This window comes from Dromaius novaehollandiae, chromosome 6 (genome assembly GCF_036370855.1).
Source record: "Dromaius novaehollandiae isolate bDroNov1 chromosome 6, bDroNov1.hap1, whole genome shotgun sequence".
In the NCBI taxonomy this organism is placed as follows: Eukaryota; Metazoa; Chordata; class Aves; order Casuariiformes; family Dromaiidae; genus Dromaius; species Dromaius novaehollandiae.
Window position 1 is genome coordinate 11,008,719 of NC_088103.1, and position 27,266 is coordinate 11,035,984.

General features: G+C 39.4%; 1 protein-coding gene across 2 annotated transcripts; it reads right to left on the reverse strand.

Moving 5' to 3' along the window:
- Positions 1 to 23,809, reverse strand: SIRT1 (sirtuin 1). 2 transcript variants are annotated; one of them, XM_064513675.1, is made up of 9 exons: positions 23,201 to 23,809; positions 20,737 to 20,853; positions 19,053 to 19,294; positions 17,616 to 17,768; positions 14,286 to 14,433; positions 9,472 to 9,551; positions 4,908 to 5,094; positions 3,009 to 3,569; positions 1 to 2,085 (listed from the first exon to the last, which is right to left on the reverse strand). In XM_064513675.1, exons 1-9 carry the CDS (start codon positions 23,664 to 23,666, stop codon positions 1,766 to 1,768), a joined length of 2,274 nt encoding a protein of 757 aa, XP_064369745.1. In that variant the 5' UTR covers positions 23,667 to 23,809; the 3' UTR covers positions 1 to 1,765. The 2 variants fall into 2 exon arrangements, with proteins under 2 accessions (XP_064369745.1, XP_064369746.1); XM_064513676.1 differs by lacking the exon at positions 23,201 to 23,809 and adding an exon at positions 22,551 to 22,708.
- Between the last annotated feature and the right edge of the window lie 3,457 nt (positions 23,810 to 27,266).

A 27,266-nucleotide genomic window follows, 5' to 3' on the forward strand; every position in this document is an offset into this window, starting at 1 on the left:
TCAAATGACAATTTTAATAGACTTTAGAACAGAGTGTACGAGTATAAAACACTGGTTTTGTATTTCAAAAGTTGCAGGAAGATAGCCAGTCATTTTAAACAGTCTTCTACAAAACATATGCCAGTAGATTACATAAAAGACACTATATACAATATAAAAGAGCAGAAAACAATCCTCACTGTAAAAATAATTTAAAACAAAGTATTTCAATTTAAAATATCTCCTATAGCACAAACTAATACATTGTGACATGCAAGTGAAAACTAAACATATTGCATTCTTTAGTGTAGCCAAATAAGAGCTGTATTAAATTTGGACCATGAGACAACATGCCAGCATTTTTAGATGACTATAGAAGGCTGTTCTTAAATATTTATCAACTATTGTATCTTATGTTCAAAGAACAGCTACTATACATCTTCCAAAATGTAATAAATATTAAAGCAAAGTATATGAATAATCTACATCTGTAGAGTTCATTTGGGCCAATGTTGAAAAAGTGGTTTATAGAAAAATGCCGTTTCACTTACTGCTGCGCTGTGCAATTTTTACAAAATAGTTTCTAAAGGCTTGGAAACAATCTGCACTTGAAAATTTGCAACATCCAGTTTTAAGGCAGCCTAGCACTTGAAGATACAATGTAGTAATTTCAGTAGCTGCTTTGCTTTTAATATGCAGGGCAGAGCTAGCAGGTGGAAAATCATTTTCCCAACCGGAGACATGTCCTCAAAACAGTGTTCTCTCAGGTCAGGTTATTAATCTGCACTTTATCCACTTAATGGTGTATGCAGAGGTTTTTGATATTTGAGCTAGTTTCACCTGTTTCTTAACATCAGTAAGTACATAAGAAGAGGGGCTTTTTGCTCCCTCTCATACTCTGCTAGCAATACTGTTCTCAGCTCAGTCAAGCTTGCATGTCAGAACCTTGGCAGTTTATCAAAAGCTATATTTATGCAAGCTGCACTATTTTTGTACACAACATGAAAAACTTCTACTGTAGGGGATCCATTTTGTTTAAAATCCCAGTATTATAATAGCTAAGGAGCCAATGTCAACATTGCTTCATGTCCACAGGAAGTATTAAACTCAGTAACTTAAGCATGATGCGTTTTCACAGCACTTTTTGATAAGTCTCAAAAAGGTAGGATTTTTCAAGTGCTCACTGTCTTGTTTCCATTTTTAACTATCTACTCACATTTAAGTATGTCTCAAACATACAAAGTAACTGTTAAAGCAAAAATTAGCTGCCACAGTAGGTCTTAGAAAATGCCAGTGTTTAATGACAGACTACGCAAGAATGAAAGGTTTAGCAGAAGCAGAAGGTTTTAAATAAACCAAACTGTTACAAAGCAAGAGGTGTAAAAATACCATTCTTTGGTCTAAATTAGCTGTTCCCTTTATATTAGTTTAACATTCCAATGGCTTTTTCAAAAAACTGTTTAAAAATAATATAAGCTGAAATTCATTAAGCAAAAATATGTATTATATACATGGATGCCTGATCAGACAGATGAACCTAAAAGTGAATATAGTGACAATTGTTTAGATATTCTTAGTACCTTAAAAAAAAAAGTTAGTGTTGAGTGTGCAGTAATAGAATTTTATTGAAAAAGGTAAAAAACTAAGCATGAAAATCTGTTTTAGTTGTTTATAAACACTACATCCTTATGGTTCTGTTGCTCTAAATTCAGACGTAAACATTCATTCTGACATGCCAAAGCTCCTAATGCTGGTGGAAAGTTCCGGTAACCAGTCAGTTATTACTTTACAGCTTGTTGTTTGGTGGATGATCAGTCCCTGTCACTTCATTTATATAAGCTGATTCATCTGCTGCATCCTGCTCAACTCCGTCTTCCCCAAATCCAGGTTCCTCTTCCCTTTCTGGAGCATCCTCATCCTCTATGCCATTATAGAACTCCTCAATCTCGCTCTCCTCTTCCACATCTAAGCTCTGGCTACGACATGAGCCACTTTCACTACTGCTACCACAAGAGCTAGAAGATATGATATCATCTTCAGAATCCGAGTACACCTCAGCACCATGGAAAATATAGCGATTTGGTGGTAAAAATAGATACTGAGTACCTGAAACAGAATTTTAAAAGTGAATAAAAAGTTTAGTGAATTACATCATACAAAATGTTGCAGACTTCTAGTTAGAAAGTATCTACATATATGCATTTTCAAAAGTGATACTTAACTGACTTAACTCTACTTAATCAAATTATATTAGAAACCCATTTCTTCCAGTGTATTATTACCAATAGTACATACCAAGTGCTTCACTGGAAAGCTAAGGACTCCCTCTCTCCTACCTCCCTTTTGCATAAAGGAGAGCATTTCAACTTTGATATTTAGCTACTTTTTTTCACTGGTACGCATTGTCTTCACAGCTAGATTTCCATTATTTATAACACAGAATTAGAACCCACTGCATGGAGTATCGGACAAAGTTTAACAACAGCCTTTGTTTTAGAAAGTTGCAGTTTAATACCCAGTTATCCATCCTCACTCATTTTTTTGTGTGATAACTTATGCATAGCTGGGGGTTTCCTTCAAAATGTGCCTGGTTCCAGTTGTAGGATTTGCTTTCTAAGTGGTATCATGCCTTCATCATTTGGTTCTATAAGATGGCTGCCATACTGAGTTTTATGATCTAGTGTGACCAGCTTCTTAAAACTTGAGGATCAAACCAATTTTTCTGAAAGTGCTTTTGAAAATGTTAGGAACACTGATTTTATGATACTTACCTTCAAACTCCTAAATTTTGATCTTTCTAGGCAGCATGCAATCACTCATTATAAAGGCTATCAAAAATTACAAGAAGAATTCCTATTAGCTTCTCCGAAACAAATAAAAAAAATTTATGTAGTGGTGAATTATACTGTTTCAGTAGACACTTGCCTAAACAGAAGTCACCAGAAAAAAAAAAAAAAAACCCTGATGCCTTCAAGGGCAATTTATTGATTGATTTAAAGTTTGTCACACTGAAATGAGTTAACACTTACCATCCAGCCTTTTGCTGATCTGTTCTTTTGCAGATCTGTTTACCCAGCACTTCCTCAATATTTCATTTTTCTCTCTATTTTCTCCATTGTTGGATCCATTTTCCTTCATTCGTTCAGAGTACATTAATTCACTAGGAGTATTTTCAGGGTTCTCTGAGGATGTCTGCGTGTCCTGAAGCTTTTCCTCTGTGCAGATCCCTTTAGTTTCTGAGGCAGGATCACAGTTTTCTACCTTGCATTCAGCTGGGTGTTCTGAGGGCACCATGGAAGTAGCTGGTGGAGTCATTCTTTCTGGTGAACTAGAGTCCTCCGAAATGTTTAAAGGGGTAGGTGGTAACTCAGATGAGTGCATGTCAAGCTCCCTGTGTGTTCGTGGAGGCTTTTCCGTTATTTCAGAAAGTTTTACTGAGTTGTAGCAAAGTTTTGTATATTCGCTACCTAGCCTTTGACATAATTCATTAATAATAACATCACAGTCTCCAAGAAGCTCCACGTCAAAGTGTAGATGTGGCAAAGGTTCCCTATTAATTAAGATTTGAGGCACTTCATGGGGGATGGAACCTACATATAGAAAAGATATTTAAAGAGAGCCACTTAAGTTTTATCTGCAAATTATTTAGAAGGTTTAGTTTCTCAGAGTTGTCTTTATATATTCACTTGCAACACAACCAAAATAGACAGATCAGGAATAAACTAAGCAAATCTCAAATTTACCCAAACCAGAACAGCAACTGCAGGTTCTATGCCTACTGTAGTCTACCTAGACTTTCCACCAGCCCCCATTTTTTCCAGTAAAATTGTTTCTCTTCTCTATCACTAAGAAATCTATGCACAGAAGTATTGACTACTATCAGTAAGTTTTGTCAAGTGTTGAAAAGATTAAAAATAGTACTATAATCCTTCAGTGGAATTGCATAAATACTGCATTCACGTCGTATACTTAAGTCCACATGAAGATTACATTGCTGGTAAATTACATCCTGTTAATTAGGTCAAAATACTTGCAGGTACGGTCTATGCTGTGTAGGGTTGCTCAAGCCACTTCTGACACTTAGGGTTCTAAAACCCACCAGTTTGGTGACCTCGGATGCCTAACTAATGAAATCCAGTTCTAAGACAGGGACAGAGCAATGGTTTGTGTGGTGGATCCTAACTTTCCAGTCCTCACATGTTTTCCATCAGCCTAAACAGAAGGCTCTGCCTCTTAGAGAGCACAGAGCATGTTATTACGAACAGCACTGACATGGTTCTGTTCCTAGTTAATAGCAGGTGTTAAGTGCATGCTTTCTCAGGCTGAAAGTTGAACAGAATTAAGTCTTGCATTCAGGAGGCAAAGAAATCACTAGTGATGATATTTTCTGAAGTTTTTTTTTTTTTTTTAAATATATAATGTACATTAGTACAGATGTTTTTCCTTATCACTTTTAAAAGCTAAGGATACAAGATGGTCAGGTGCTATACAGTGCCCACTGCTAACTATTTAACAAATACCAACTTTAAAATAAGCTGTGGCTCAGAAACCTAATGTACTTAAACATAGCATCAAAAAACTAGATCTGGACTTCTAAAGCCAAATCCTTTCTAAACATTTCAAGTAAGTCTGAGAATGTATTGCAAACATGAAGGGAAGTTAACTGAATCTTAAGACAAAGTCACTCAAGTTTCAGCAAAGTAATTTTTTAGATTATAGTTTCATTGAGATCTATACTCTGCCAGGGGTCTAGAAAAAGCACTCAATTTTCTACTTTGTCCATTTTGCATCTCAGCTTTACACAGACATCAGATTTCATCCTAGTTTTTTCTCTGAACCAGGACAAAAGCATTTCTTAGAGATCTTATCTGCGAATTTTAATTTCTGATCAACTTTAGAAGATAAAATTATCAGAGATAGTCACTTACTTGGAATCAATGCTACTGGTCTTACTTTCAGCGAAGACCCAATAACAATAAGGAGATCAACTTCATTTTTGTCATACTTCATGGCGCGATGGAACTGCTCAGGTAAGTTCTCTCCAAAGAACACGATGTCTGGCTTCATGATAGTGAGCGGTTCATCAGGTGGACATCTGGGACATCTAGGAACAACCTGCATTACAACAGTTCACATTACTGCTGTGGCTGCCAGCTGAAACCCCCAGATTTTAGCAATTCACAATGACTTATTTTGGCAAAAAACAAGGAAGTTTCAATGGCATTTCCTCATTTTAGTCTTCTGTGGATGTACAGACAAGGGCTTACCTTATTCTGGCCTGCAACAGATGTGCACAGAAATAAAATTAAAGCAAGAAAAAAGAGGGAGTCCTTTTAAATCAAAAAGGAGAAACCACGCAAATCTACACCACAGTCCTTATCTGGCAACCAACCTGAAGTCCAATGTGTAATTTTCTTCTGATAGGAAGGTATTTAGTCTGTTCAATCAGAACAAAAAAGTAGATTTCACTGTCATTATAGGGTTTGATATATAACCCTTCCTAATCAAATAGCATGTTATAGAGCTTTATCTACCTGCTCTCTCCTCTCCCCCAAAAGGCTATATGTAAGTTATATACACAAAGCAACATGTCACTGTAGCAGCTGGCTAGCAAAGAGCACACGGAACGAGAACATGGGAAAGAACTTTTGTTTGGTCCTCATTTTAAACTTTCTCCATCCTCCAAAAACAGAGCAGAATCCTTGTTCACTAAAAAAGCAGATAAGCATATTTTGGAGGAAGCAGACTCCCTTTCCTCCTGAAGCCAGAAGGTTTTTATATCTTTGGGATATCTTTCTGCTCTTCCTTATCTTAAGACTTATTCAGGGAGAAGAAAAGTAAGAAGGTGAATAATGTGAGTATACACAGACAAGACAAATTATTACTAAGCAATTTTCCTTTCAAAATGCTTCAAGTTTTCTCAGCTGTAGTCTCAATGTGCGACACCCCAGAATAAATCTAAGGAGCTCTCATTTAACACAGCTGCAGTCCTATTGCATCATAAGTAAATTAGTGCTATGTAAAGGTGTAAAGAGAAGTACACTGTCTATTGTAATAGGAAAATACATGGAAACAGACATTTAAATGCATAACACCCTCTTGTACACACTATACACAAAAAACCCAGAACTTTGTTTAAATCAGAGAAACAATTTATGGATGTCTGCAGTAGGACAAGAGACAATGCTTTCCATATGAGAAAGCATCAGAACTAAAAGGCCTTCCACTATAGTACTAATGCACCTCTCCCAAAATTCAAGTCCTTAAACAGAGAATCTAATCCGTCTTTGAAGAAATCCTTGTAGGAGGGATGCCCAAGACGCAATACGGCAAAAGAACTAGAAAGTGATACAGAGAAAACCTTGCTGACATACCCCAGCTAAAGAGGGTCTAGTAACCCCCCATTAAAGGGAAACCAACTAAATAATTCCCCCAAAAGGGGCAGGATGACCTTGAGATTCTTTCTTAGCTCTTTAACACTACATATTAGAAAGAGATAATGCACAAACAACTGAAGAAGCTTTCTGTCCTTCTTTGTCTCTTCTACTGATGTCAGTGATGCCTTTGCCCTTGTGGTTGGAGACTTAAGGAGGGATAGTAATTTGCTCTGTGTTAGGAGGAAGATGAAATGAAGACCTCTAACTTTTGATCTAGTTTAAAGAGAACAAGTAGCAGCAGCTCTGTTTCCAGCATCATCCACAAAAAGTCCAATGACTTGTGGTTTAATGGACTTCTGTAGAATAACTCATGCCCCTATCCAACCAAATCATTTGAGTCACTGTAAAGGGCCCATAAATACATGTTTTCAACACTAGACATCTTTCACTCACCAGCTTCTCTGCTAATCCTCAGAAAGGTCGTCAGTAAGGGGGAAGATCTATTCCAAGAGCTGAAATTGATACCAAGAAGTTAAGGCTAGTAGTTGGCCACGCAATTGCCTAGGGTCCTCCTTCCCTCCAGAAGTGGCACTCCCCCAAAACCCCACCGCCTCTGCTGATGTATTTGTCTAATGAAAGAAAAGTGGAATTTCTCATTGACTGTTGATGTTACCAGTATATCAGAGACGAGCTAAGTAAAGTTCTAGGATTTAAGAATATCCAAAAACTGGGGCATATTTTCCATTGCTTAGGCCTTTTTTTTTCTAAATCTGAGACCTACTACCTTTCATAATTTCTTGAAGCTTCCTGAAATAGTCAGAAGCAAAGTAAAAAGAGAGATTTTCCAGAAGTAACTGAAGAGAAAATTGTTTTCCTCAGAAGTTTGTTCTGCGTGATTTATAACTGCTGCTGCTTCTGATCCAGAAAGATGGTTGTGTACAGCAAACTAGAGAAAGTACCATGCACTTTATCTTGGAAGTGGCAGAAGAATGAAGAGCAGCAGCAGCAAGAAATTGGCAATTTTCTATACAGATGATCTTACACATTTCTCAGTCTGTAGTATGTTGAAAAGACATTCCGGATAGTAAGAGGCTAGCTAGTTACTTTCTCATGAAGCTCTCAGACTGAAAATTAAGACAGTCAGGGGATGGACCAGAGCAAAGGAAAGGTATTTTAAAGGAAAACTGAGGACCCAGGGCCACGTGCAACTCAACAACTTTCAAAGCAGCGGAAGGGAGCAGAGAATAGAGACTGAACAATTTGTTGGACCTTAAGTCCCCAAACCATTTTTCTAGAGGGTGGTCCCTGTTAGAGAACAAAGCTGTTGAAATGTACAGGCACTCATTTAGTAAGTACAGAAAGAGTTTCTTTTAAGGAACCCAATTCTGTATTCTAGAGAGGTAACAGAAAACAAAAAACCCGAGCAGTACATTAGGAAATGAGACTACAGAATAGAAAGATAATAATGGCAATTACAACAATCTGTTCAGAGGCATAAAGGAAGAAGGATGTGTTTTATTTAAATAACTCTCTTCCTGTGCAAAGGATCTTCAGCAATAACTATATTGCAGTATAAAAATCAAAAATTCAGTATTATGGGCTCGGGCCTGTCCTAGAGAGATGCACCTTGTGTACTGTAAGATTATAGCTGAGAGACTGACTGTAAAAAAAACTTCTTTAGTCTCCTTCTTGCGAATAAGACCCCCCTTCTTCTCATTCTTCAGAAATATCACTACAGGCTTTTCTTGGTCCCTTTCTCCTCCCCGGGCTTCCACTACTGGCCACCAGCAAAGAGCTTTGGCCTCACCTGACAGGGCTGTTTGCTGCACTGCTGAGCCCAGGACTTCTTGCGGTTTTAGAAAGCCTGAGCAAGCACTCACTTGTCACTGCTTTTCCTCAGCAGTTTGTGAGACTTGACCCACAAATACTGATTGGATTTGAATGGGGAGAAAAAGGTTGTTAAAATACCTAAATGGTTAGGTATTTTAAGAAGAGAAAGTCTTCTAAGAGAAGACTCTCTGTCTAAGAGAAAGTCTGTTTCCTTGCACAATGGCAGAACTTTGGCTCTAAGTATAAAAGTACAATGATTAAAGTGTGAGGAAAAGGAGTTCTGACCACTAACAATCAAAACAGAAAACTACAAAATGCTTAGGGATGGCTGTTTTGGAGAAAAAAAGGCAAAAAAAACCCCAAAAACAATACAATTCATTTTGAGGTAAAGGAGCAGCAAACATCTGTAAGGTAAGTAGTATTTTAAAATAACAACAAAATAAAACAGATTTCACAGACACTCAATTCTTCAGCGTTACAGAGCATCCGTGAGATTGGTATTTCTTAAAGTTTTTACTCAAATACTTCTTCTGAAAGTCTTTCATCAAGTTCTATTTCAAATTTAATACTTGAGATTTAGATTTCATTGTGTTTCTCATTTAAAACAGTCCCTCTCTATTTGTATAAACAAGCTGATCTTGATCAGTCATCATTACTGCCCTTTCAAAAGAAAGGGAAGAAGAGCAAAGAGGCTCCACCCAAATCAAAGGTTATTTTACTCTATCAGAGCAAAACTGGAGTAAAAATAGTAGTTTTGGCCCTGGAGCACTTCACACACAAGCAGGGACTCCAGAATACAGAATAGTTCAGAAGTCCTAGGAGATGCAGTTCACGTATTGTTTGTTCACCCTCCTTACTTAACAGGAGCTGCTCTATAGTTAGTAGCTGATGCATGGAAAAATTGCTATTTAAACAAATTTTTACTGTAGATAAAAGGCTCAAAGAGCAACTGATGTTATAAATGGCTTGAGAATGCTTTCTCAGTATGACTGATTTCAGACTAATACAAGTTAGGTATAAATCCAACTTTCTACTTACCATCTGAACCTCTACTTTTCTCAGAGATGGGTTTTGTTCCATTTTATTCCTGTTACCTTTTTTTTTTTGCAGTATAGTATTTGAGTATATTTTTAAGTACTACAGGGAAATGCTAAAATATGGATAGACACTTAGGAAATATATGCAAAAACATACAGCCTTTTAAAAATAAAAACAGATCTTTTAAGCAATATAGGATTTAACAGTTTCTATTAGAAAGCTGCAGTGAGTTAAAGTAGATTTTTACCTGATTGAAAATATCTCCTCGAACAACTTCACAATCAACTTTGTATTTACAGATCAGGCAGGAAGCTGTTGCAAAGGAACCTGATGGGAAAAACCCGTAAGATAGAAATGAGGATTTTCAATACTTCAGGTCTGGCCTCTTTTGGCAAAGATGTTATAATGCAAAGAATGTTATACTGCAGTGCTAAAAATAAATAAATAAATAAATAAAACTCAAAGTAAAATTAAAGGACGATACTTGTAGTACTAAACATAATTCTTCTGTTAGCAGAAATCTTGTTTTAGAGGCAGGATATACCATGTGCATAACAACAAATTATATTCTGTGTCCTCTTGTGCCCCCAGCCAGTAAAAGCATATACAAGGAGGGGAAAACAGACCTTTCCCTTTCCTAATTACACAATTAACAGCAGCGCTGACGGTTCTACAAACAGCAGCAGCAGCACATGAACCCACACAAGTCTCAAGAAACTATAGTTATCAAAGGGCAAAATAACTTCAAGGAAATGCACTAGTAAAGACTTCACTATATGTGACTAAATAGCAGTATTGTACCTTTCACCAAAGTTGGGAAGTTATAGCCATACTGGTCACCCTGAATACTGCTGTAAACTTGGTATCCAGCTCGGCTGACAGGTCTACCATTTGGCAAGATTTTGTTAAATTGGTTGCTCCATCCAGATACCTCGCAGCTCCAACTGGCCTGTTTGTGAAGCAGCTGAAGGTGATGCTTTTGTTCTGGTGGAGCACTGGCACCCTGTCAGTCTAAGGGGAAAGCTTATCAGCTGCCTAACACCCACGTGAAAATAAACAGTGTGAAGTCGTCATGGTAAGCTAGACTGGCCTTTCAGTGCACACGTCGGAGAGAGAGAAAACAGCCTATAAAGCCTTGTATCTGTGGAAGGAATAAACTCTGTAGGTTGACAGAATGCTTAAGAATAAAGTGACAAATCTACAGATTTTTCTCCTAGCTGTGAGCAAGGCTTAAAAAACTCCTTGAACCTGCCCATGAATGTGTTAATCATACACTAAAAGTCTGGAGCTCTCTTCAGTGATATGAGGGCAATAAGAAGCCATGCTTTCTCCCCATGACTGAGGAATGTACAAGGGGGTACAGGACTCTCTCTTCAAAAGGAGACTTTTGGAAAAGGAACCATTAAGATTTTGAAAGCATCGAGCCTTTGCAGAAGCTGGGAACAGCTAAAAGCATCTGGTATCAGAACTGTAACTGGAGTATTAAGCTGCCCAAACCAAAGATCTTTTCTGCTCAATATGGCCTATGCACAGCAGCCAACCAACACTTACACCGTTAAATGAAAAGATTCTGGGACTAAGTACAATATCAAAATATGCTTTGGGATACTGTATGTAGGTAAGACAAAGATGTAGTGAAAGCCACAGAAAAGCTTGGAGCAGACCACTTCTGGATGATTGGCAGTTCAGGTCTGCTAATCACTGCTGACATCGGAAAGTGTAGAGCTGCTGACACGCTTGCTCAGCAGTATGATTCCCAGAACTCGAGGGCCTCTAAAAACTGAAGGAAGTACAATGGTAATTATTAGCTCATTACAACATATGTATAGTAATAATTTACTCCTCTGTGCAGTACATGAGGGACACTTCTGTTGGGGTAGTCAGACCTGACCCTGTCTGAGGCATCTATTGCAACCTACTTGCAATTCTTTATTACATCTATGAATTGCTTTTCCACCATCAAAAGAACTTGAGCAAGAAGTTACACTGCGCCATGCACAGCTCACGTGTAACCAGCAGGCCACTGCTCCCCATCATTCAGCTACAGCAGTGACGAGGAGGAGGATCTAATTTCAGACATGGTGGCTGAATGCAAAAGCCATTTTAAATTCACAGAAGGCATCCAAGATACAGCAGTTTTTGGACTAGCAACTTCACTGCAGTTTTGGAGTGTGAAGTGGGCTCAAAGGTTCATATCTGAACTCCCCAAAACACTACAAGGTTCTGTGTCATTTGGCACACTCTTGATTAACTTCATGCTGTCAGTTAGACAAAAAAGGTAGATCAGAGCTGGAATGCACGTAGAAGTACGAACTCTTAAATAATAGCGTTTCAGTTTCTCTTTAGCCACTAGCATTAGTCAACTAGCGTTGTTAAACAGCAGCATAACTGTAGGTCAGATAAAGCTTGATATGCTCAAAACAACCTTTGCTAATTTCCAAAAGCCTCAAAATTTCCAATGCCATTAGGATTTTAAAGAGTCTTTTTAATTTAAAATCAACTAATGCAGGACATACACTAGAGCTGCTCTGAAACCTAACTACTGTAGCTGTGCAACTGAACTAATGGGAAGCTTGAATGTGGGAGTGACATGCAAGAACACAACCATGTAAAAAGTTCACGGCAAATACCCGATGGAAGAATATGGCCAAAAGAAAACACATGATAGAGTAAGTACATATGAACATCAGCATTGGCTTGGGATTACTCAACAGGTTGGATTCTGTTGTGCGCTCTTTGGTCACCACTACAGAACATCATGCTTGCGCCGAATAAAAACAAGAATTAAGCAAGAAATCGAGCACTGAGCTAAGCTCTGTAATAAGGAAACCACGTGAGCTTCGTCCCTAGAAAAAGTGGTACTAGACACTGTAACAGCCACTTGTGGCTGTTGAATAAGTAGCCACCTTGGCGTGCCAGTATCAGAACTGACAGAGACAGGCTCTGAGGAGAACAAGGTGTCACTTTATCCAACAGCAGGTAGTAGGGAATTGTACAGAAACAGACTCTCAGTGACTACTATTTACACTCCAGTGTCAAATGCACCCAGGAAAGCCACCACAGAGATGAACCTCTCTGAACGGCAGACTGACTCTCTCAGATCTCGTGGAAGCTAGTTTATGGTTGCCAACTTGAGCGCCAGGGTTACCGCTGCAGACCTAGAGGTCATCTTCGGTTCCAGTACTAAGGCTGACACCGGTATTGGGTCAGCTCTTTTCAACGTGGCAATGTGGCTTGCAAGCAATTGGTCTGCAAGGAAGGCGCTTAATGATCTGGACATGCAGTACACACCTAAGTGCCATGACTACACTGCGTAGACTATACGTGACTTGCGAATTGCTGCTGGGATTGACAGACTCTCGCTGAGCAGAAAGATGTAGATGAAATAATTTCTTTAGCACTCAGACTCTGCTGAGAGATTACATAGGAAGTTAATTCTTTAAAGTGCTAAGAAGGAGATGTTTCTTAGAGCTTTGTAAAAAGACAAGGTTACTTTTAGGCATGCCAACTAGTGAAGTACTCTTGGTAACAGAATCTAAAGTGGTGCCAGGAAGTACCTTGTGCTGAAGGTGGACCATTTTCAAAGATCAGGATTACTACAAATGGTGGCAACTCCAGTAGCAGGTCTGTTGCAGGCAGAACCAACTACTCCTTCCCTTTAACGGTCAGTGTTACAACTGTTTGAAACACTCACTCTCTGGCACGTTGTTCTCTGCCCTGCTAGGAGGATGAACTTCCTACAACAGCCCTCTATATTCTTAATTTGAGAGCAGGGGTTACTGCTGTTACCTAGAGGACACTTCCCGTTCCAGTATCAACGCTGGCACCAGTACTGTGTCACGTCTTATACCAACACTGCTTTAAGGAAGTTGTTTGCCAAGTCTACTAAGTGATCCAGATGTCTACTTTAAGAACTCATTTCTATGTCTGTTCCTTAAAAATAGAGCCTCAGCCATGCAGTTGAGAGTTAACCAGTTTCTGGAAATGAAAAGCATATCAAGCAACTGCTGGAATAAGAGATTCCACTGAATTTTGGTACCATAATTACAGAGCTCTGCCTGACACTGAAGGTGCTACAAGGTAATGTTCAATTCAACAGCTGATTAATCCACAATATTTTATATATGAGATAAGAAGCAACTGAAGTGTCACAGTATATTCAGATTTCAGTGGAATTATTCCAATATATTTTAAATAAAGAAACAGATAACAGGTAAAATCATTTCACTGGCAGACAGCGAGAGGGAACTATAAAAAGATTTTAACTTCCACATACTTTATGATCTCATACAAGAATATAAAGAAGCACCAAATAAATTTTAAAGAAATAGTTACGGTCTAAGTTTGCATAAACAGGGCATGGATCTTCACTGATGCACAAAGACCACCATTACCAAGCATCATTTCTGAAAGAATTATTTCCCCTCGCAACATTTCTGTTCTAAATATTTAAACTATTAAAAAAAAAAGAGAGAGAGAGAGAGAGAGGTTGCATTTTCAAGCTATGAAGCACACAGTTCTGTAAGCAGAATTCAGGTACGTGAATATGCACATCTTGGTCTAGTCCACACTTATGTAAACCCTAGTGTTCTCACTGACTTGAGTGCACAAGTTGCTATTCATTCTCCTGTTGAATTTGAGAAAAGTGTGACTGAACATATAGAGAAACATTTTAAAAGGAACTCTAAACTTTGCTGAGACTACAATGGAAAGTTCAAGTTAAGGAAAGCTTTATGCATTTCATGAAATAATGCAATATAAAGGAGCACTGGCTACAAACAAGAAATCAGGTCTTATTGGATAGGTCTGAAGAAAATGTTTCTCAACCTCAATTTCTGTGAAGAAAATGTTTCTCAACCTCAATTTCTATAATTTTTTTTCTCTTCTTATTCTAGTTCTCATAATTTTATCTTACTAAACAGTCGACATCTTAAAGGCAGAATATTCATTTCTGAGAGATGCAGAATATTCTATTTGGAGAGATAAAAGTATGTCACATGGACCACTAAACATCATTTCTACACTTAAAATTAAGAAAAGTGAAACTTTAAAATTACTAACCGTGACACTGAATTATCCTTTGGATTCCTGCAACTTGTTCCAATGTGTCTATGTTTTGTGTATAATTGCGAAGTAGTTTTCCTTCTTTGTCCATCAAAGCTATGAACTTGTGGCAGAGAGATGGCTGGAATTGTCCTGGATATATTTCCTACAGAATTCAGAAGTACATTAGAAAGTGTAAATGAGCAGAGAATATGTTTGTGCTGGCTGCAGCAATTCATATAAAGCTGAATAGTATAAATAGTGACCATGTGAGTAGTTACTGTAGTCATTCCCTTCTCTTTTTGCCCTTCTCTCGGACACAAATCTTCTTTCAGCAGCTGAGCTTCTCACCCTTTCAGGATTAATTGCTCCAAGCAGAAGTTTGTATTTTGTTCTTTATGCAGCAAAAAAGCAAGGCTTGGGTCTTTTTTGCTTTTGAGAGTTATGAAATAGGAAATCTTTTTTTTTTTCCCCCTAAGTGTCAAATAATCAAATAATAGTGTCAAATAAATAGTATTTCCCATTAGAAACACATCTGCTTTAACTGCAGTCCGCCAAAATGAGGGATTTTGATTTTCTCATTTCATGAGGAATTTGGATTTCAGTCTTTTATCTGGGATCAGCAATATTAGCATCCATACCTAGAAAATGAAAGCTCAGAAAGCAGAACTACATGTTGGATATAAAGGGCAAAGCAGGTGGTACTCAGACCAACTTTGTCAATGTACTCCGTTAGTACAGTCCTCAAGTTCAAAACACACAGCTTAGCAGAGCGACTCTGTTGTGCCCGATAGATGCTTAGCCTTTCCGTTAGATCATGGGAGAGGAGGTAGAGATTTCTAAGGAGCGTATGGAAAGAAAATGTAGGTACTTTTATAGAATGGTTTAATGTCTGCTCACAGGGAGCAAGGAGCCAGCCAGAAAGAAAAATTAAATGTGGGCACCCAACTGAAAGCTTCACGGTAGGAACCTCTGTCCAGAGCTGACCACCCCAGGTGGTACCCCCTGTCGCTGCGCGACGAAGAAAACATCAGCAACCTGTTGCCCAGGAACACTTATTTAGAAGAGAACCCCCAATTCCAGACCCTCTGCTCTCCAATTGCTTGTCATTACTGGGCTGGAGTCTCACCTGGGAAAGCTGGTCTTAAACAGAAAAAGCTCAAGATATACTAGCCAAAATAAAGCTAGCAAAAAGGATGCTGCTTCCTACTTTCACCTGTAGATACTCTGAACTGAACCAAAAGTTCTGGTGTAGCAGTGAACTTAGTTTGATTAATCCTTGTGATGGCTCTGCCTTCAGCTACCATATAGCTTAATCATTAACAAAGTAAGACTTTGAAATTATTTGTTTTTCCCCCCACATATTTCAAGTTACTCATAATTCTGAGACTATAATAAGTCTATAGATTAAAACCGCAGCACTGATCATGCTTGGTTATATCACCTAGATTATGACAGGGCTATGGTACAATTACTGGGAGGTATTTATGTCGTCCTACAAGTTCGCATGTGTTAGTTTGTGAAGAAGTATGCCATGCTCTGCCACCAATAACCTCACAAATAAATGGGAAAGGGAAATTGTGAGAAACTAAGATGAAAGGGGAGAAGTGTAAAAAGATAAAAAAGATGACAGACATTGGAAAAAGTGGAAGCAAGCGGCCATACAGAGGAATCAGTGAAGCAAGAACTAAGATGAGTTTACAGCATTAATACAGAGAAAAGTAATACTGGATAGAAAACAGTTAGAGATGCATGTACATGCAGAAATAAAGGGTGGGCTTCTTGGTGTCAATATATTAAGAAAAGAAGAAAACTTTAGGCAAACATGATGGGTACTGGAAAATACATAAAACAGCGCAAAACCCAAGCACATCAGCTATACTTTAAAAGGTGTGCATTAAAGAGACGAATTTAGCTTTGAGTCCAAGTGAGCTAGCGGGGTAAATTAGCCATTGTTCAGATAGGGTAAATAGCTTTTAGCGTTGACGTTGTGTTTCACGCTTTTGTTTTAAATAAGACATCCTACTTGCCACAAATTCAAAAACTCATTTGGTCATTCTTTGCTCCTAAAAATTAAAGCAACTTAAGATTTCATGGATTAAGAAATTAATTTTCTAGCTGAACTGAGTGACAGGAAAGGGAAGAAGTGAGAGAAATTATTTTAGCAATAAAATATTAGCTACACTGGACTATTCTGATAAAACCCGAGTATAGACAGGCTCCTAGTAGTTGTATTTTCTTTAGATGTTAAAAAAACCCCAAGAAACTGAATACACTAAAGAGCATCAAAATATGTTAATATCTGGACAGGAGACAGAATACATTGATTTTTCTTTCCCTATTTTTGGATCAATATTAGAGCAGTAATATGAATTGTGAGCAAAGGGAGGAAACAGTGAGCACACCACTTCCAGCCATGATAGCTTTTCACAAGTCCTTACTGCTCCTGTAGTAATTCTCATAATATTTTGGTTTTATAAGTTGTCCTAAGGAAATTCCAGATTAAATACAATTACTTTTTGTTTCTGCATATTTGATTTCTTTCCCGTCTCTGAGATACACTCTCCCCTTTTTAATTAAGCCATTCAATCTCACTAACACCTTTCTAAGAACTGCTGCATTCTCTCTTTTAAGAGGTGAACAGTCTCTACAAAAAGGCTTTAATTCTCTAAGTCGTACTGATTCTTGTGAGAGCTATATAGAAACCTGAAACAGGAACAAAACTCTTAGTGTATAGAAGTGTTTTCCTCCACTTACCTGTAAATAGTGTTACAGTGTGAATGTATTGTATGACATTAAACACTATGCCACAGCATGTCAAATCTGAATGTGACTTTTGAAATTATTCATGTGCTGACAAAATGTTCTTCACATTCCTATTCCTTCATTTTCAGAGTTTAACACCAACTAAGAATATTGAGGTTAGATCAAACAATTACATTGCAACAGTTTCTATTTACCCTCCCTGAAATTAGAGACAGGAACTAGAATGGCTGTATATAGTGACCTTACAATAGGAACAGTTAGAATAAGCTGAAGAAAAAAAAAAAAAAAAAAAAGATAAAGTGTTGCTGAATATATCCAGTAAGGCTAATATGTGGCTGCATACAATGTTTTAACTAACACTGAGGATATAAAGTGGATATATTGCAAAGACCCATACAAGGACAAAGTCATTATGCCTCTGCAAGAGCCCTCTCATTAAATTCAGTACATTAACATATTTTCCATCTTGTTCATATAAAAAAGACAAAGATGTCTTTTATAACCAGATATAAAACTATTCTGTTAATGTATTATTGTTATTTATCTTTACCGTCCAAAATGAGAACAGTTGGAAAACTGTACCTTTGCAAACTTAAAAAATGGCCTGGGATCCTTTCTGAAGTATTCTATATCAAACATTGCTTGAGGATCTGGAAGGTCTGGAAAGTCTACAGCAAGGCGTGCGTAGATGCCATCTCTTGATCTAAAGTCAGGTATTCCACAAGACACGGAAACCTGAAATATATTTTTGCAATGTTAAATAAGCAGAACTATACATATTTGGCTACAAAGAGTTGCTACAATACAACATATTTGTGAAACCACACTTCTGAGTGCTAACTGATATTAAGAACAAAACCAGTCTGAGTTATCCATATTTATTTTTGTTTTGGGGGGTTGTTTTTGGACCAATTCCCAAATAACAAGCAGGTGAAACAAAGTCTGACAACCCAAGCAAAAAAAACCTTAGTGCAATCCATAAAGGCAGTAACAGCACACCAGCACTTACTTTTAGTACTGAAAGTTCTGTAACAAGTACACAAAGATTTAAAATAGTTTTGCATTAAATTTGAATTAGGAAGTGTTCACTGATCTGCTAACTTAGCATTGGACAAAGTGGCTGGTACTTTACATGCTAAAGCAGTAACAGAATAGATTCTTACTTCTGATGAATAAAACCCTTTTGATCAACAAACTAAGCTAAGCATTGTAGTGTTTGATAAGACTAATTTATTGTTCCAAACTATCCCAAAATACTACGAGAAGAGGAGGAAAAAACGGTGTATGATAGCAATTAGAGAATGAGCAAGACTGGGTAATAGAAGTAGCAGCGCTTTTCTGACAAACTGGTCTGATTTGGATCATTCACCTTTTCTGAATAACGTCACACTCTCCATATATCAACGACTGACTTTTGTACCATGATCAGGCTCATAGATAAAAAGCTGCAAATGTACAACTCTTCACAAACTTTGTTCAGTAAAACAGTGAGTAATCTTGCTACCACAGTAGAGCAGCACAGCTTAAAAGCAGAACTCAGACTACTGGAAATCCAATCAAAGCCCAGTTATAATCATTTTTCTTTTGAGTCCTATTCTTCTACTCCTTCTAGTCCAGTCAGGCTATGGTAAGAGATTTACTGAGATTTCATTAAAAAACATTACCTTTGTTTCAGAAGAAAAAAGACTAGGATAGAAATGTTCTGAAATGGGTAGATACGATTTTATTCTGTAACTATTTTGCATAAATACTAGACAAGTAATGAAGCAATTGTTTAAGAGTTTAAATGTTAATGAATATTTTCTTAAAAGAAGAGAGATCTTGTCATTTCCAGTTTTAAATTCCAGTCTCGCAGTGTACATGGTTCAAGAGGACAGCTGTACCTCCTCTTCTCATCTAATGTCAGTTATTTGATCACAAACATTCCTGGAGTCAGATCATCTGCATGCTGTAAAGCACGGGATGAGAATTGAACCAACTACCTGTCTATTCTCACACTGTCATTGTGGCAATACGTACCCCTGCTCCAGTCAAGACCATTATTTTTTTGCATTCTTGTAGAAGTTTCACAGCATCATCAATAGTATTAATATCTTTTCGTTTTTTTCTTTTTGGTGGTTCTGAAAGAATGTTTATAACAATCTGCCACAGCGTCATGTCATCCAGTTCAGGTGGAGGGATTGTTTCTGGTAGCAGATCTTTCAGAATTGTCCGTGGGTCTGTACCTAACATGAGATGCTGCTGAACAAAAGTGTAGGGACCTAACAAAGAAAATTAAAATATATATATATAATTATTTGAAATCAACATTCAAGTATTTCAGGTGGCTATGCTCACTATTCCATTTATTAATGCTCACTACTTCATCTTATTAATCCAGTATAATGGCTTGTTTATCCAAAACCATGCATGTCTTACTCTAAATTCTGAGCTAGGATTTTGTTTTTGTTGGAATTACTTTATGTTAACCCATGACGAGTTCTTAGAAAGTTTGTCAGATGCTTGGAGACTCTTAAAAGATCACATATCTAGAAACATGATTTTCATAATTCGTCTCCATCTTATTATTCCATTCTTTGCATTTTTCCAGTATTTTATAGGCTATATACAGAAATAAGTTGAACAGACAACATAAATATGCTTATCTTTTGGTCATATTATAAAATACCACTCTAAATAAACAAATAGGGCCCAGGAACATCTCGATTTTTTGTTGTTCTTATGATTATCTACCCCTAACGATTCCAGGCATGACTTCCTAAAGCCATCAAATCCATCTTTCAAAAAAAAAAAAAAAAAGAAAGAAAAGAGAGAGAGAGAGAGAGAGAGAGAGAGAGAAATAGAGCAGTAGAAGGAAAAAAAGGTAAATCTTAAGAAGCTAAACTGACAAAGAAGACCCAGATAGCTATCACTAAGGCTAATTACTATACACATAAATAAAACAAACATCACATATATTTACTCTAAAGCTGTGATTCTGTAACAAGGGATCAGCAACATATGGGCAGATTTCAAGTGAAATACTGTGTTGCCGTAAGATGTTTTCTTGCTGCTATTCTTATCAATACTGACAAAGTGATCATGGTGGTACTACCATGCCTGTGTAAGACACAAGACCTCAGGCTCCAGCCCCAGGAGGACCTGGAAGCCCCTTCCCCACAAAAGCCACCAGTCACCTGATCAGCACCTGTCTTACCTCTGTGCAAGGCAAAACCTACTATTTTCTACCAACTTCCTAACTACCATGCTTAACTTTAAATATGCAATAGATAGGCCAACTCATAATTCCCAGAGTGATATAACCCGTAGGACAGTAAGGCCTATGGACTGATTTGGCTAAAATCACATTAGAATCAGCTCCTTGTTCCTTCAAGTATAAATAATGCTAAGTAAGTAGGTTAGAAATATGCCATAAACCTGTTCAGTTTACTGAGTTTGTGTGTGTACTTTTAATATAGATCAGGGCAGGATTTCTACACAAAAAAGCTATTGACAATTTTAATGTAAATACAGTAAGTTTAAAGAGATTCATTTTTAATCTCCTTAAACATCACACACAATACTGTCAGCAATTCTAAGCTGCTGAAAAAGTAGTATTTGAAAGTCTTTTGCAACAGCAAAAGAAATTATTTGAAGACAGGGAAGAATTAAGTAACTTTTCAAAAGTAAACAGAAGCTAAAAGAACACTATTGAAGTTTCTACCTATACGTGGTCTTGGAGTCCAATCGCTAGAACTTGCATGTGAGGCTCTGTCATCTTCATCGCTATCACAGGAATGGAAACCATTGGCTATGATTTCATCACTGAAAAGGAAGTTATCTGCAAGACAGCACAACAGTGACATATTACAACACTTGAGGCAAATGGTACAGTTCATATATATGGCACAGATATATATTTAAATACATCACAGAACCTAAAATGGTGTGCTTCTAAAGCTGACTTACAATGTATTACAAATAAAATGACAAGCATTTTTGCTGTTTAAAGACATAATTTTTCTATCCTACTTTTTTTTTTTTTTTTTTTTTTTTTTTTTTTAAGTTTGTAGATATCATTCCAAGACTTCATTAGAATTGCTGCAGGATTTATTATATTAATGCTGGCCTTCAGTGTGCTGGATGTTGACCTTAGTGACTTTTCATTCTATAAAGTGCTGGGCACTGTGGGTTTTTTGTATTTTTAAAATAACTCCAAATGTTTGAAAATTGTGATTCTTTTCTCTTACAACCCTTCACACAGCTCTCACTCTGAAACTGAATACAGTTAAATTAATGTGCTACCATTTATAGATCAATCTTTGACTAGGTTTTAAGAGCACAACACTAAAAAAAAAGATACACAATCAGACACAACTGCGTTACAGAAATTTTGTAGGTTGTCATCTGTCAGCTGAGCTGCAATAGCTGACCACGTTTTCTGTCATAACTGAAACAGGATAAAAGCACGCACACTGTGTACGCAGCATTATCCTGTTTCAAGTATGACAGAAAATGTGCTGTCTTGAGCCATCTGCATGAAACTTAACTCATCCATTTTACCTCGCAGCAGGGTTTGGTTAAGAGTGCCACATGGTTACTTTGGCTCAGCCAGCGGCCTTAAGCCAGAGTAACTCAATCTAACTTGATCGTGTGTCTAGATTAAGGAGCCCAGAGAGGAAAGGGGTACTTGTTTTACAACATGCATTAAGCTTACTGACGTAACATTTAGAGGGAAACATAAATTTCAACCTCAGCAGCTTATCAGAATATGAGCTGCTAGGACTTTTATTTTGTCCTTCTTACTTCTTAGAAATAGGCACAGCAACCATAGCTTAATTTGTTGAAAAACCCAAGATTATAAACAAATGAGACAAGTTTCAGTCATGCTCTCCAAAGCAAAGAATCTTTATAGCAGTTTTCAACCTTTCCTTGAATAAAGCTTTCTAATATTTTAGCTCGGTTACTTCACTCTTAGATAAAGAGCACCACAGAACATCATCATTTTTGTTCAGTTTGTGCTGTTGTATTCTTTGCCTTTTCCTCACTTGCGTTCATGCTTTATTCTGATTAGAATGGAAAAAAGCAGAGGACAGAACTTCACTTTTTATACCCGCTGTTTTGTTCTTCTGCAATTACTATCACTTATTATTAACCTACATATTTACAGCAATTTTTCATTCCATCTCATTATGCATGAAGTTAGTGACTATATTACAAAGAAAAAAGTTATGAAGAAAAAGTGATTAGTACACATCAGTAAATGGGAAGTGTTAGTTTTAATAAAACTACCTTTATGTTTTCTATGCAAAGAATCAAAGCCTACATTATTAAAGACTCAGATCACACAAAGGTCACCAATTATCTTGTATTTGGGAAACATTGTGATAAACGGGCTAAAGCAACTGTTTCAATTGTATAACACTCCCTGCCTAGTTATTTGATTCCTCGAAGGAATAAGGGTAATTCTTGCCAGAAGTAACCAATACAAAGCAGAACATGCCCGGGGGGTTGAGTGACTTGAGCAAGGCTTCATACACGGCATTTATAAAAGATCATTAGTTCAACTCTTCTAATGAAGTTTCTGAACAACAGGGCTGCTCCACGTACAGCTCCCCTTCCCTCCTGCATAGCTCTGGCACCAGCACAAACTGTCCGCACAGCTTTACTCAGCAAAGGAAAAATAGCCGTAACTGCATGTAGAGACCTCATTGGCAGAACGCAACGTCTTTTACCATGGAAGAAGTCTCTCTCAAGCACTACCTTAAAAAAAATAAATAAATTTCGGTAACGCAAAGTACTTTTGTACAGACGCTGCCCGAACAGCCTGCCTCCAGCATGTACTTTCAGAGGCTCATAGCCCGGGTCTGCGCTCCAGCCACTGCAGGAGCTGGTCAGCACAGCTGCTCCCGTCCCTTTTCACGAAAGCTTCTAAGAAGCATAAATACAAATAATTACCACAGCAGAGACTGCGAGGAGGAAACGGGACTTGCGATTTTTCGTTTTTAGTAACTTTTTACTGCCAGCAACATCGCAAAGACAAAAAAAACCGCTTTCAGAAGGGAGAGCTGCGCCCACCCCCTCCCGCGCCGCCGGCCCGAGGGGCGGCAGGGGCTCGGCCGAGCCGCCCCGCGCTGCCCGCCCCGCCGCCCGCGCCCCCCGGCCGCCCGCCCCCCGCCGCTGCTCACCGGGCTGCGGGGCCGGCGCGGCGGCCGCCCCGTTTGAACACTGCGCCCGCCTGCAGCCAATGGCCGCCGCCGCCGCCGCCGCCGCGCCGGGCGCCGCCTCCGCCCCCTCCCCCCGGCCCCGCGGCCGCGGAGGCGGCTCCGCCCGGGGCAGGCCCCGCGGCCCGGCCCTATTGTCCGCGCCGCTCCGGCCCGCCGCCGCTTCGCCGTCGTCCTCCTCGTCCTCCTCCTCCTCGCCGCCGCCGCCGCGATCGGCGGTCACGGCCGCCGCCGCCGCGCCCGGCAGCGCCGCCGCCACAGCGGCGGCGGGCGCCGGCCCCGCGCCCCGCTCCGGGCGTTGTGCAGGCGCCGCGCCCCGCCCGCCGCCGCCGTCTTCCGAGTCGAGGCGCTGGCGCTTCGGAGCGGGCTCGGCGCTCCCGGCCGCGCCGCCGTCGCGGGGCTGGAGGAGCGGGCTCTCCCCGTCCGCCATCTTGGAAGAGCAACCGCCGCCCGCCCGGCGCAGCGCGCAGCAGCGCTCCGCCACGGCCCCCTCCCCCACCCCCAGGGAGCGATTTAAACGTGGCACGTGACCGCGCCACCGCCCACGCGGCACCCGCCCCGCAGCGCCCGCAACAACAACAAACCGGGTCACGTGGGGGGGTGAGGCGGAGGGGAGGGGCGCGGCCAGCGTCACGTGACCCTCGCGCCGGCGGAGCCCTCGCCCTCGCCCGGCAGCGCCCCCGCCCCTCCTCCCCGCGACGCGCACGCCCCTCGCGCCACGGCCGTTGATCGTCACGTGGCCGCGCGGAGCCGCCCCCGGGGGGGGCGGGGTGCCGCCGCGGGGCGCGTCAGCGCTTGTGAGCGGTGCCCGTGCGTTACCCCAGGAGGGGGGAGAAAGGCGGGAGGAACCTCGTGTGCCCTGAAGTTTGTCTCCCCTGCCCGAAGTCCGCCCCAGGAGCTGCCGCCTGTGGTGGGACAGTGCCTGCAAATGGCGGTTTCATGCTTCCTTTGCAGGTCCAGCCGTTTCTCTCGTTTAGTATTCAAAGACACTCAGTTTTCTTTAAAACGAGCTGTAGATGAGGATATACTATTCGCAGTGGATCTTGCTGAAGGAAAAAAAAAAGGTGTTTGCTGTCACTGACTTTAAGTACTCTGTTGGATTCCTCTATAGCTGTCTTGGGGTTGGTAGGATTAAACCTGCCACCAAAACCTGTAAGAATCTCTCTTGGTACGTTTGCTTGTCAGCGTTACCGAAAGGTTTGTAAATGCTTTTCTGGAAACACGGCACTGACCTGAGGATACAAGGAGAAATACTTTTGGGTTTCAGCTTCTGCTGGGGCGGACAGCTTGTCTGCTGACTGCATGAGAAATATTTTTGCACCTGTTGGTTGAGCTTTTGGTAGGGATGGTTGAACGTCACTGTGCTACGCAAACTCTTGCGTTAGAAGAAGTTTTGTGTGGGTTGTTCAGAAGCCATCTGAACATGTTCTAAGAATGGAGCCCGCTCAATTTACTGGAGACCTGACGGTAAACTGCAAGAGCAGGGGTTTCCTCTAGTGACATTCACAACTTCATTTGTTTTTGTGTCCTCGTTCCCTAACGGCACACACACTAGTAGCTGTGGTGACCTGTGTTTTTAGTGACCTCTGTTATTTAAACACTAGTTGTAGAGGCAGTCTTGCAATGGCCAGCCTTGAGGCTGCATTGTGGACCATCGTTGGATAGTAAACATAGAGCTACCGCATGTGGGTTTTCTTCGATTATTTTGTCTCTTTGTACCTGGAAGTTTTGTCTGGATAGGATCTGGCCACTTCCCTGCGCCCTTCTGATGTCCGCAGCCCTAAATAGCGCAGTAGGCGTCCAGATTTCCACGTGGCACTAAATAACCATAATGCACACAGCTAGGAGAGCTGACTCCAGGCTTTGGCTGCTGTGCAATATGAATAGACTGTAAATAATATTTGTAATTAAATTTTATATTTTGTTATGCATATGATTTCTGTTTTTGTCTGTCTTGACTTTGTTTTCCTTTGCAGGAGGGCATTGACTAAGATGGTAGGTATTTAGATGCTTAACTCACACTGTGCATGGGCATCTTTTCTGCCGCACCTTGCAAGATACAGTAGTGATCAGACAGCTATACAGTTGTTATCCTGTTGCTTTTGTACCCTCTATGACATTCTGGAATTTTAGGAAAACAGAATTTTGGACTGGACACAGTTCAAACATGTGGTCAACAGGGGTCTGCATGATGAAATTTTATTTAGTAGAAGTGAAACAGAGGTGGCTGAGGGAACTGCCCTTGGAAGACATGCTTGCTGTTCTTTCATTTTTGTGATTTGCTGAGTTTCAGTTGAAATACCAATGTGAAAGACATCAGAGGATAGTTTTATTTCTTTTACTTGTATTTCTTGCTGTATAGATAGGCTCTGGAATGTATAACATATGTTTGTTTTCTCTTTCACCGTAACGAATTAAAGAATGAAATAACACCAGACAGCTATATGAAGTGTGGGCTGAATTAGCTTTACAGCATCATTTCACTGGCTTACTTGTTCCTGAACTGAGCTGATATTAATCAGTTTGTTTTCAAAAAATCAACTCTGAATTTTTAAAGGAGAAATATTTTTTGCAGCTGCTTTGGTGTTATTACCTAAGAATTACCTACCCACATAAATGTTTTGATCTAAGCTTTATGGCTATAAATGTAAATACTGTTTTGTTTAATGTGCTACTGCTTAATATCACCAGCTATTTACAGAATAGTTTTAGTGAATTTATTACAATAAAGTATCTAAGTTTAGTGGCAAGGCCAAGATTAGGCAGGCTGAATTTATCCCTTTCAGGCCTTCGTACCATCAGCTTTAAAAAAAAGCTGTACCTTTGGTTTAAACTGTTGATGCTTGGTTTGGGCTTCGAAAGGAATTGTTTTATACGTAGCTGATTTTATAGGCAGTAAATGTAATTGTGAGGAAAAAAATCTATTTTTTTTCCTGTTTCTTTCGCTTGTTAATAACAAGACCTCTAGATAAACATACCCTTTCTGAAAGTTTACGTTTCTTTTACTGAGGACATGTTTCTCAAAAACAAGCTGTGAAGTAACTGAATGTGAATCATAGCAGGTTTTTTAATTATTCTACACAAATTTGAATGCATGCATTCTTTATCCTTAGTGAAGCTGAGATAAGATCCAGGATTTTTATAACACCACATGCATGATGCTTTTGTCAGCTATAAAGGAGAGGTGTGACTTTGATATTGTAACTTGGGTGCATATTTATGTTAAGACAGTATTCTAATGAAGAAAATGTCTCACCTAAGTAAGTGCATGATCTAAAGCTTTCTGGAAAAGGTAGGAGTGAGGAAATGAATCAAGGTTCCTAAAGCTGATGCTAATGTTGCAAGCATTTCTGCGTGTTAATAGTGTTAGAGCAGTAGTTGCCCCTAAATTGGGAAGCCGGTTTGGTGCTGCTTAGGTCCCCTCCTGTTTCTGCAGCTCTAAGTGTGTGTTGGGACAAGGACAGAGCATGAAATGCAAAACTCAATTATATTGTGCCTTGGACTTTGTGAAAATGTGTACTTTTTGTCCTCAGGAAGCAAAACAACTAAAGTCAATTGAGAAGAAGTGATATTGGAAGAATTTGATGTATTTTAAGGGAATAAATTCCTGCTTAATCGGTTCAAATACAGATTTACAGATTTTGCTGATTTATTTAAAGGGCCATTTTGCACTTCTGTAAGTTGATGGTAAACCTTCTGTTATACTGAACCAAGATTTGGTGTCATGTTGTTTCACTTGTAAGTGACTCAAAGCAAGCAAAATTGTAGATCCTACGTTAGGAGTGAATAGAAACAGTTTGTTTGTGGTTGGGCACAGAGAACAAATACCAGATTTCCTCATATTCTGTACTGTTTGTACATTCTGAGCAACACCAAGCAAAACATGTATACACACAGACTGTGCCATCTCCTGCACCTTGATTCTCTTTCACGTAAAGTTTCACATAATGTCTTGAGAACAATCTTCATATTTTTTCTGTGTCTTCTATGCAGGTTCTCTTACACTCCTTTTCGATGATGCCTTGCCCTG

What these genes read in the sequence shown, in the direction of transcription:
- SIRT1 (XM_064513675.1), bottom strand. Translation starts at nt 23,666, where the DNA reads ATGGCGGACGGGGAGAGCCCGCTCCTCCAGCCCCGCGACGGCGGCGCG. An exon ending in CGCGCCGGCCCCGCAGCCCG is followed by an intron (nt 20,854 to 23,200) that starts GTGAGCAGCGGC and finishes GCTGTCTTGCAG; the next exon opens with ATAACTTCCTTTTCAGTGAT. An exon ending in TGGTCTTGACTGGAGCAGGG is followed by an intron (nt 17,769 to 19,052) that starts GTACGTATTGCC and finishes AATATATTTCAG; the next exon opens with GTTTCCGTGTCTTGTGGAAT.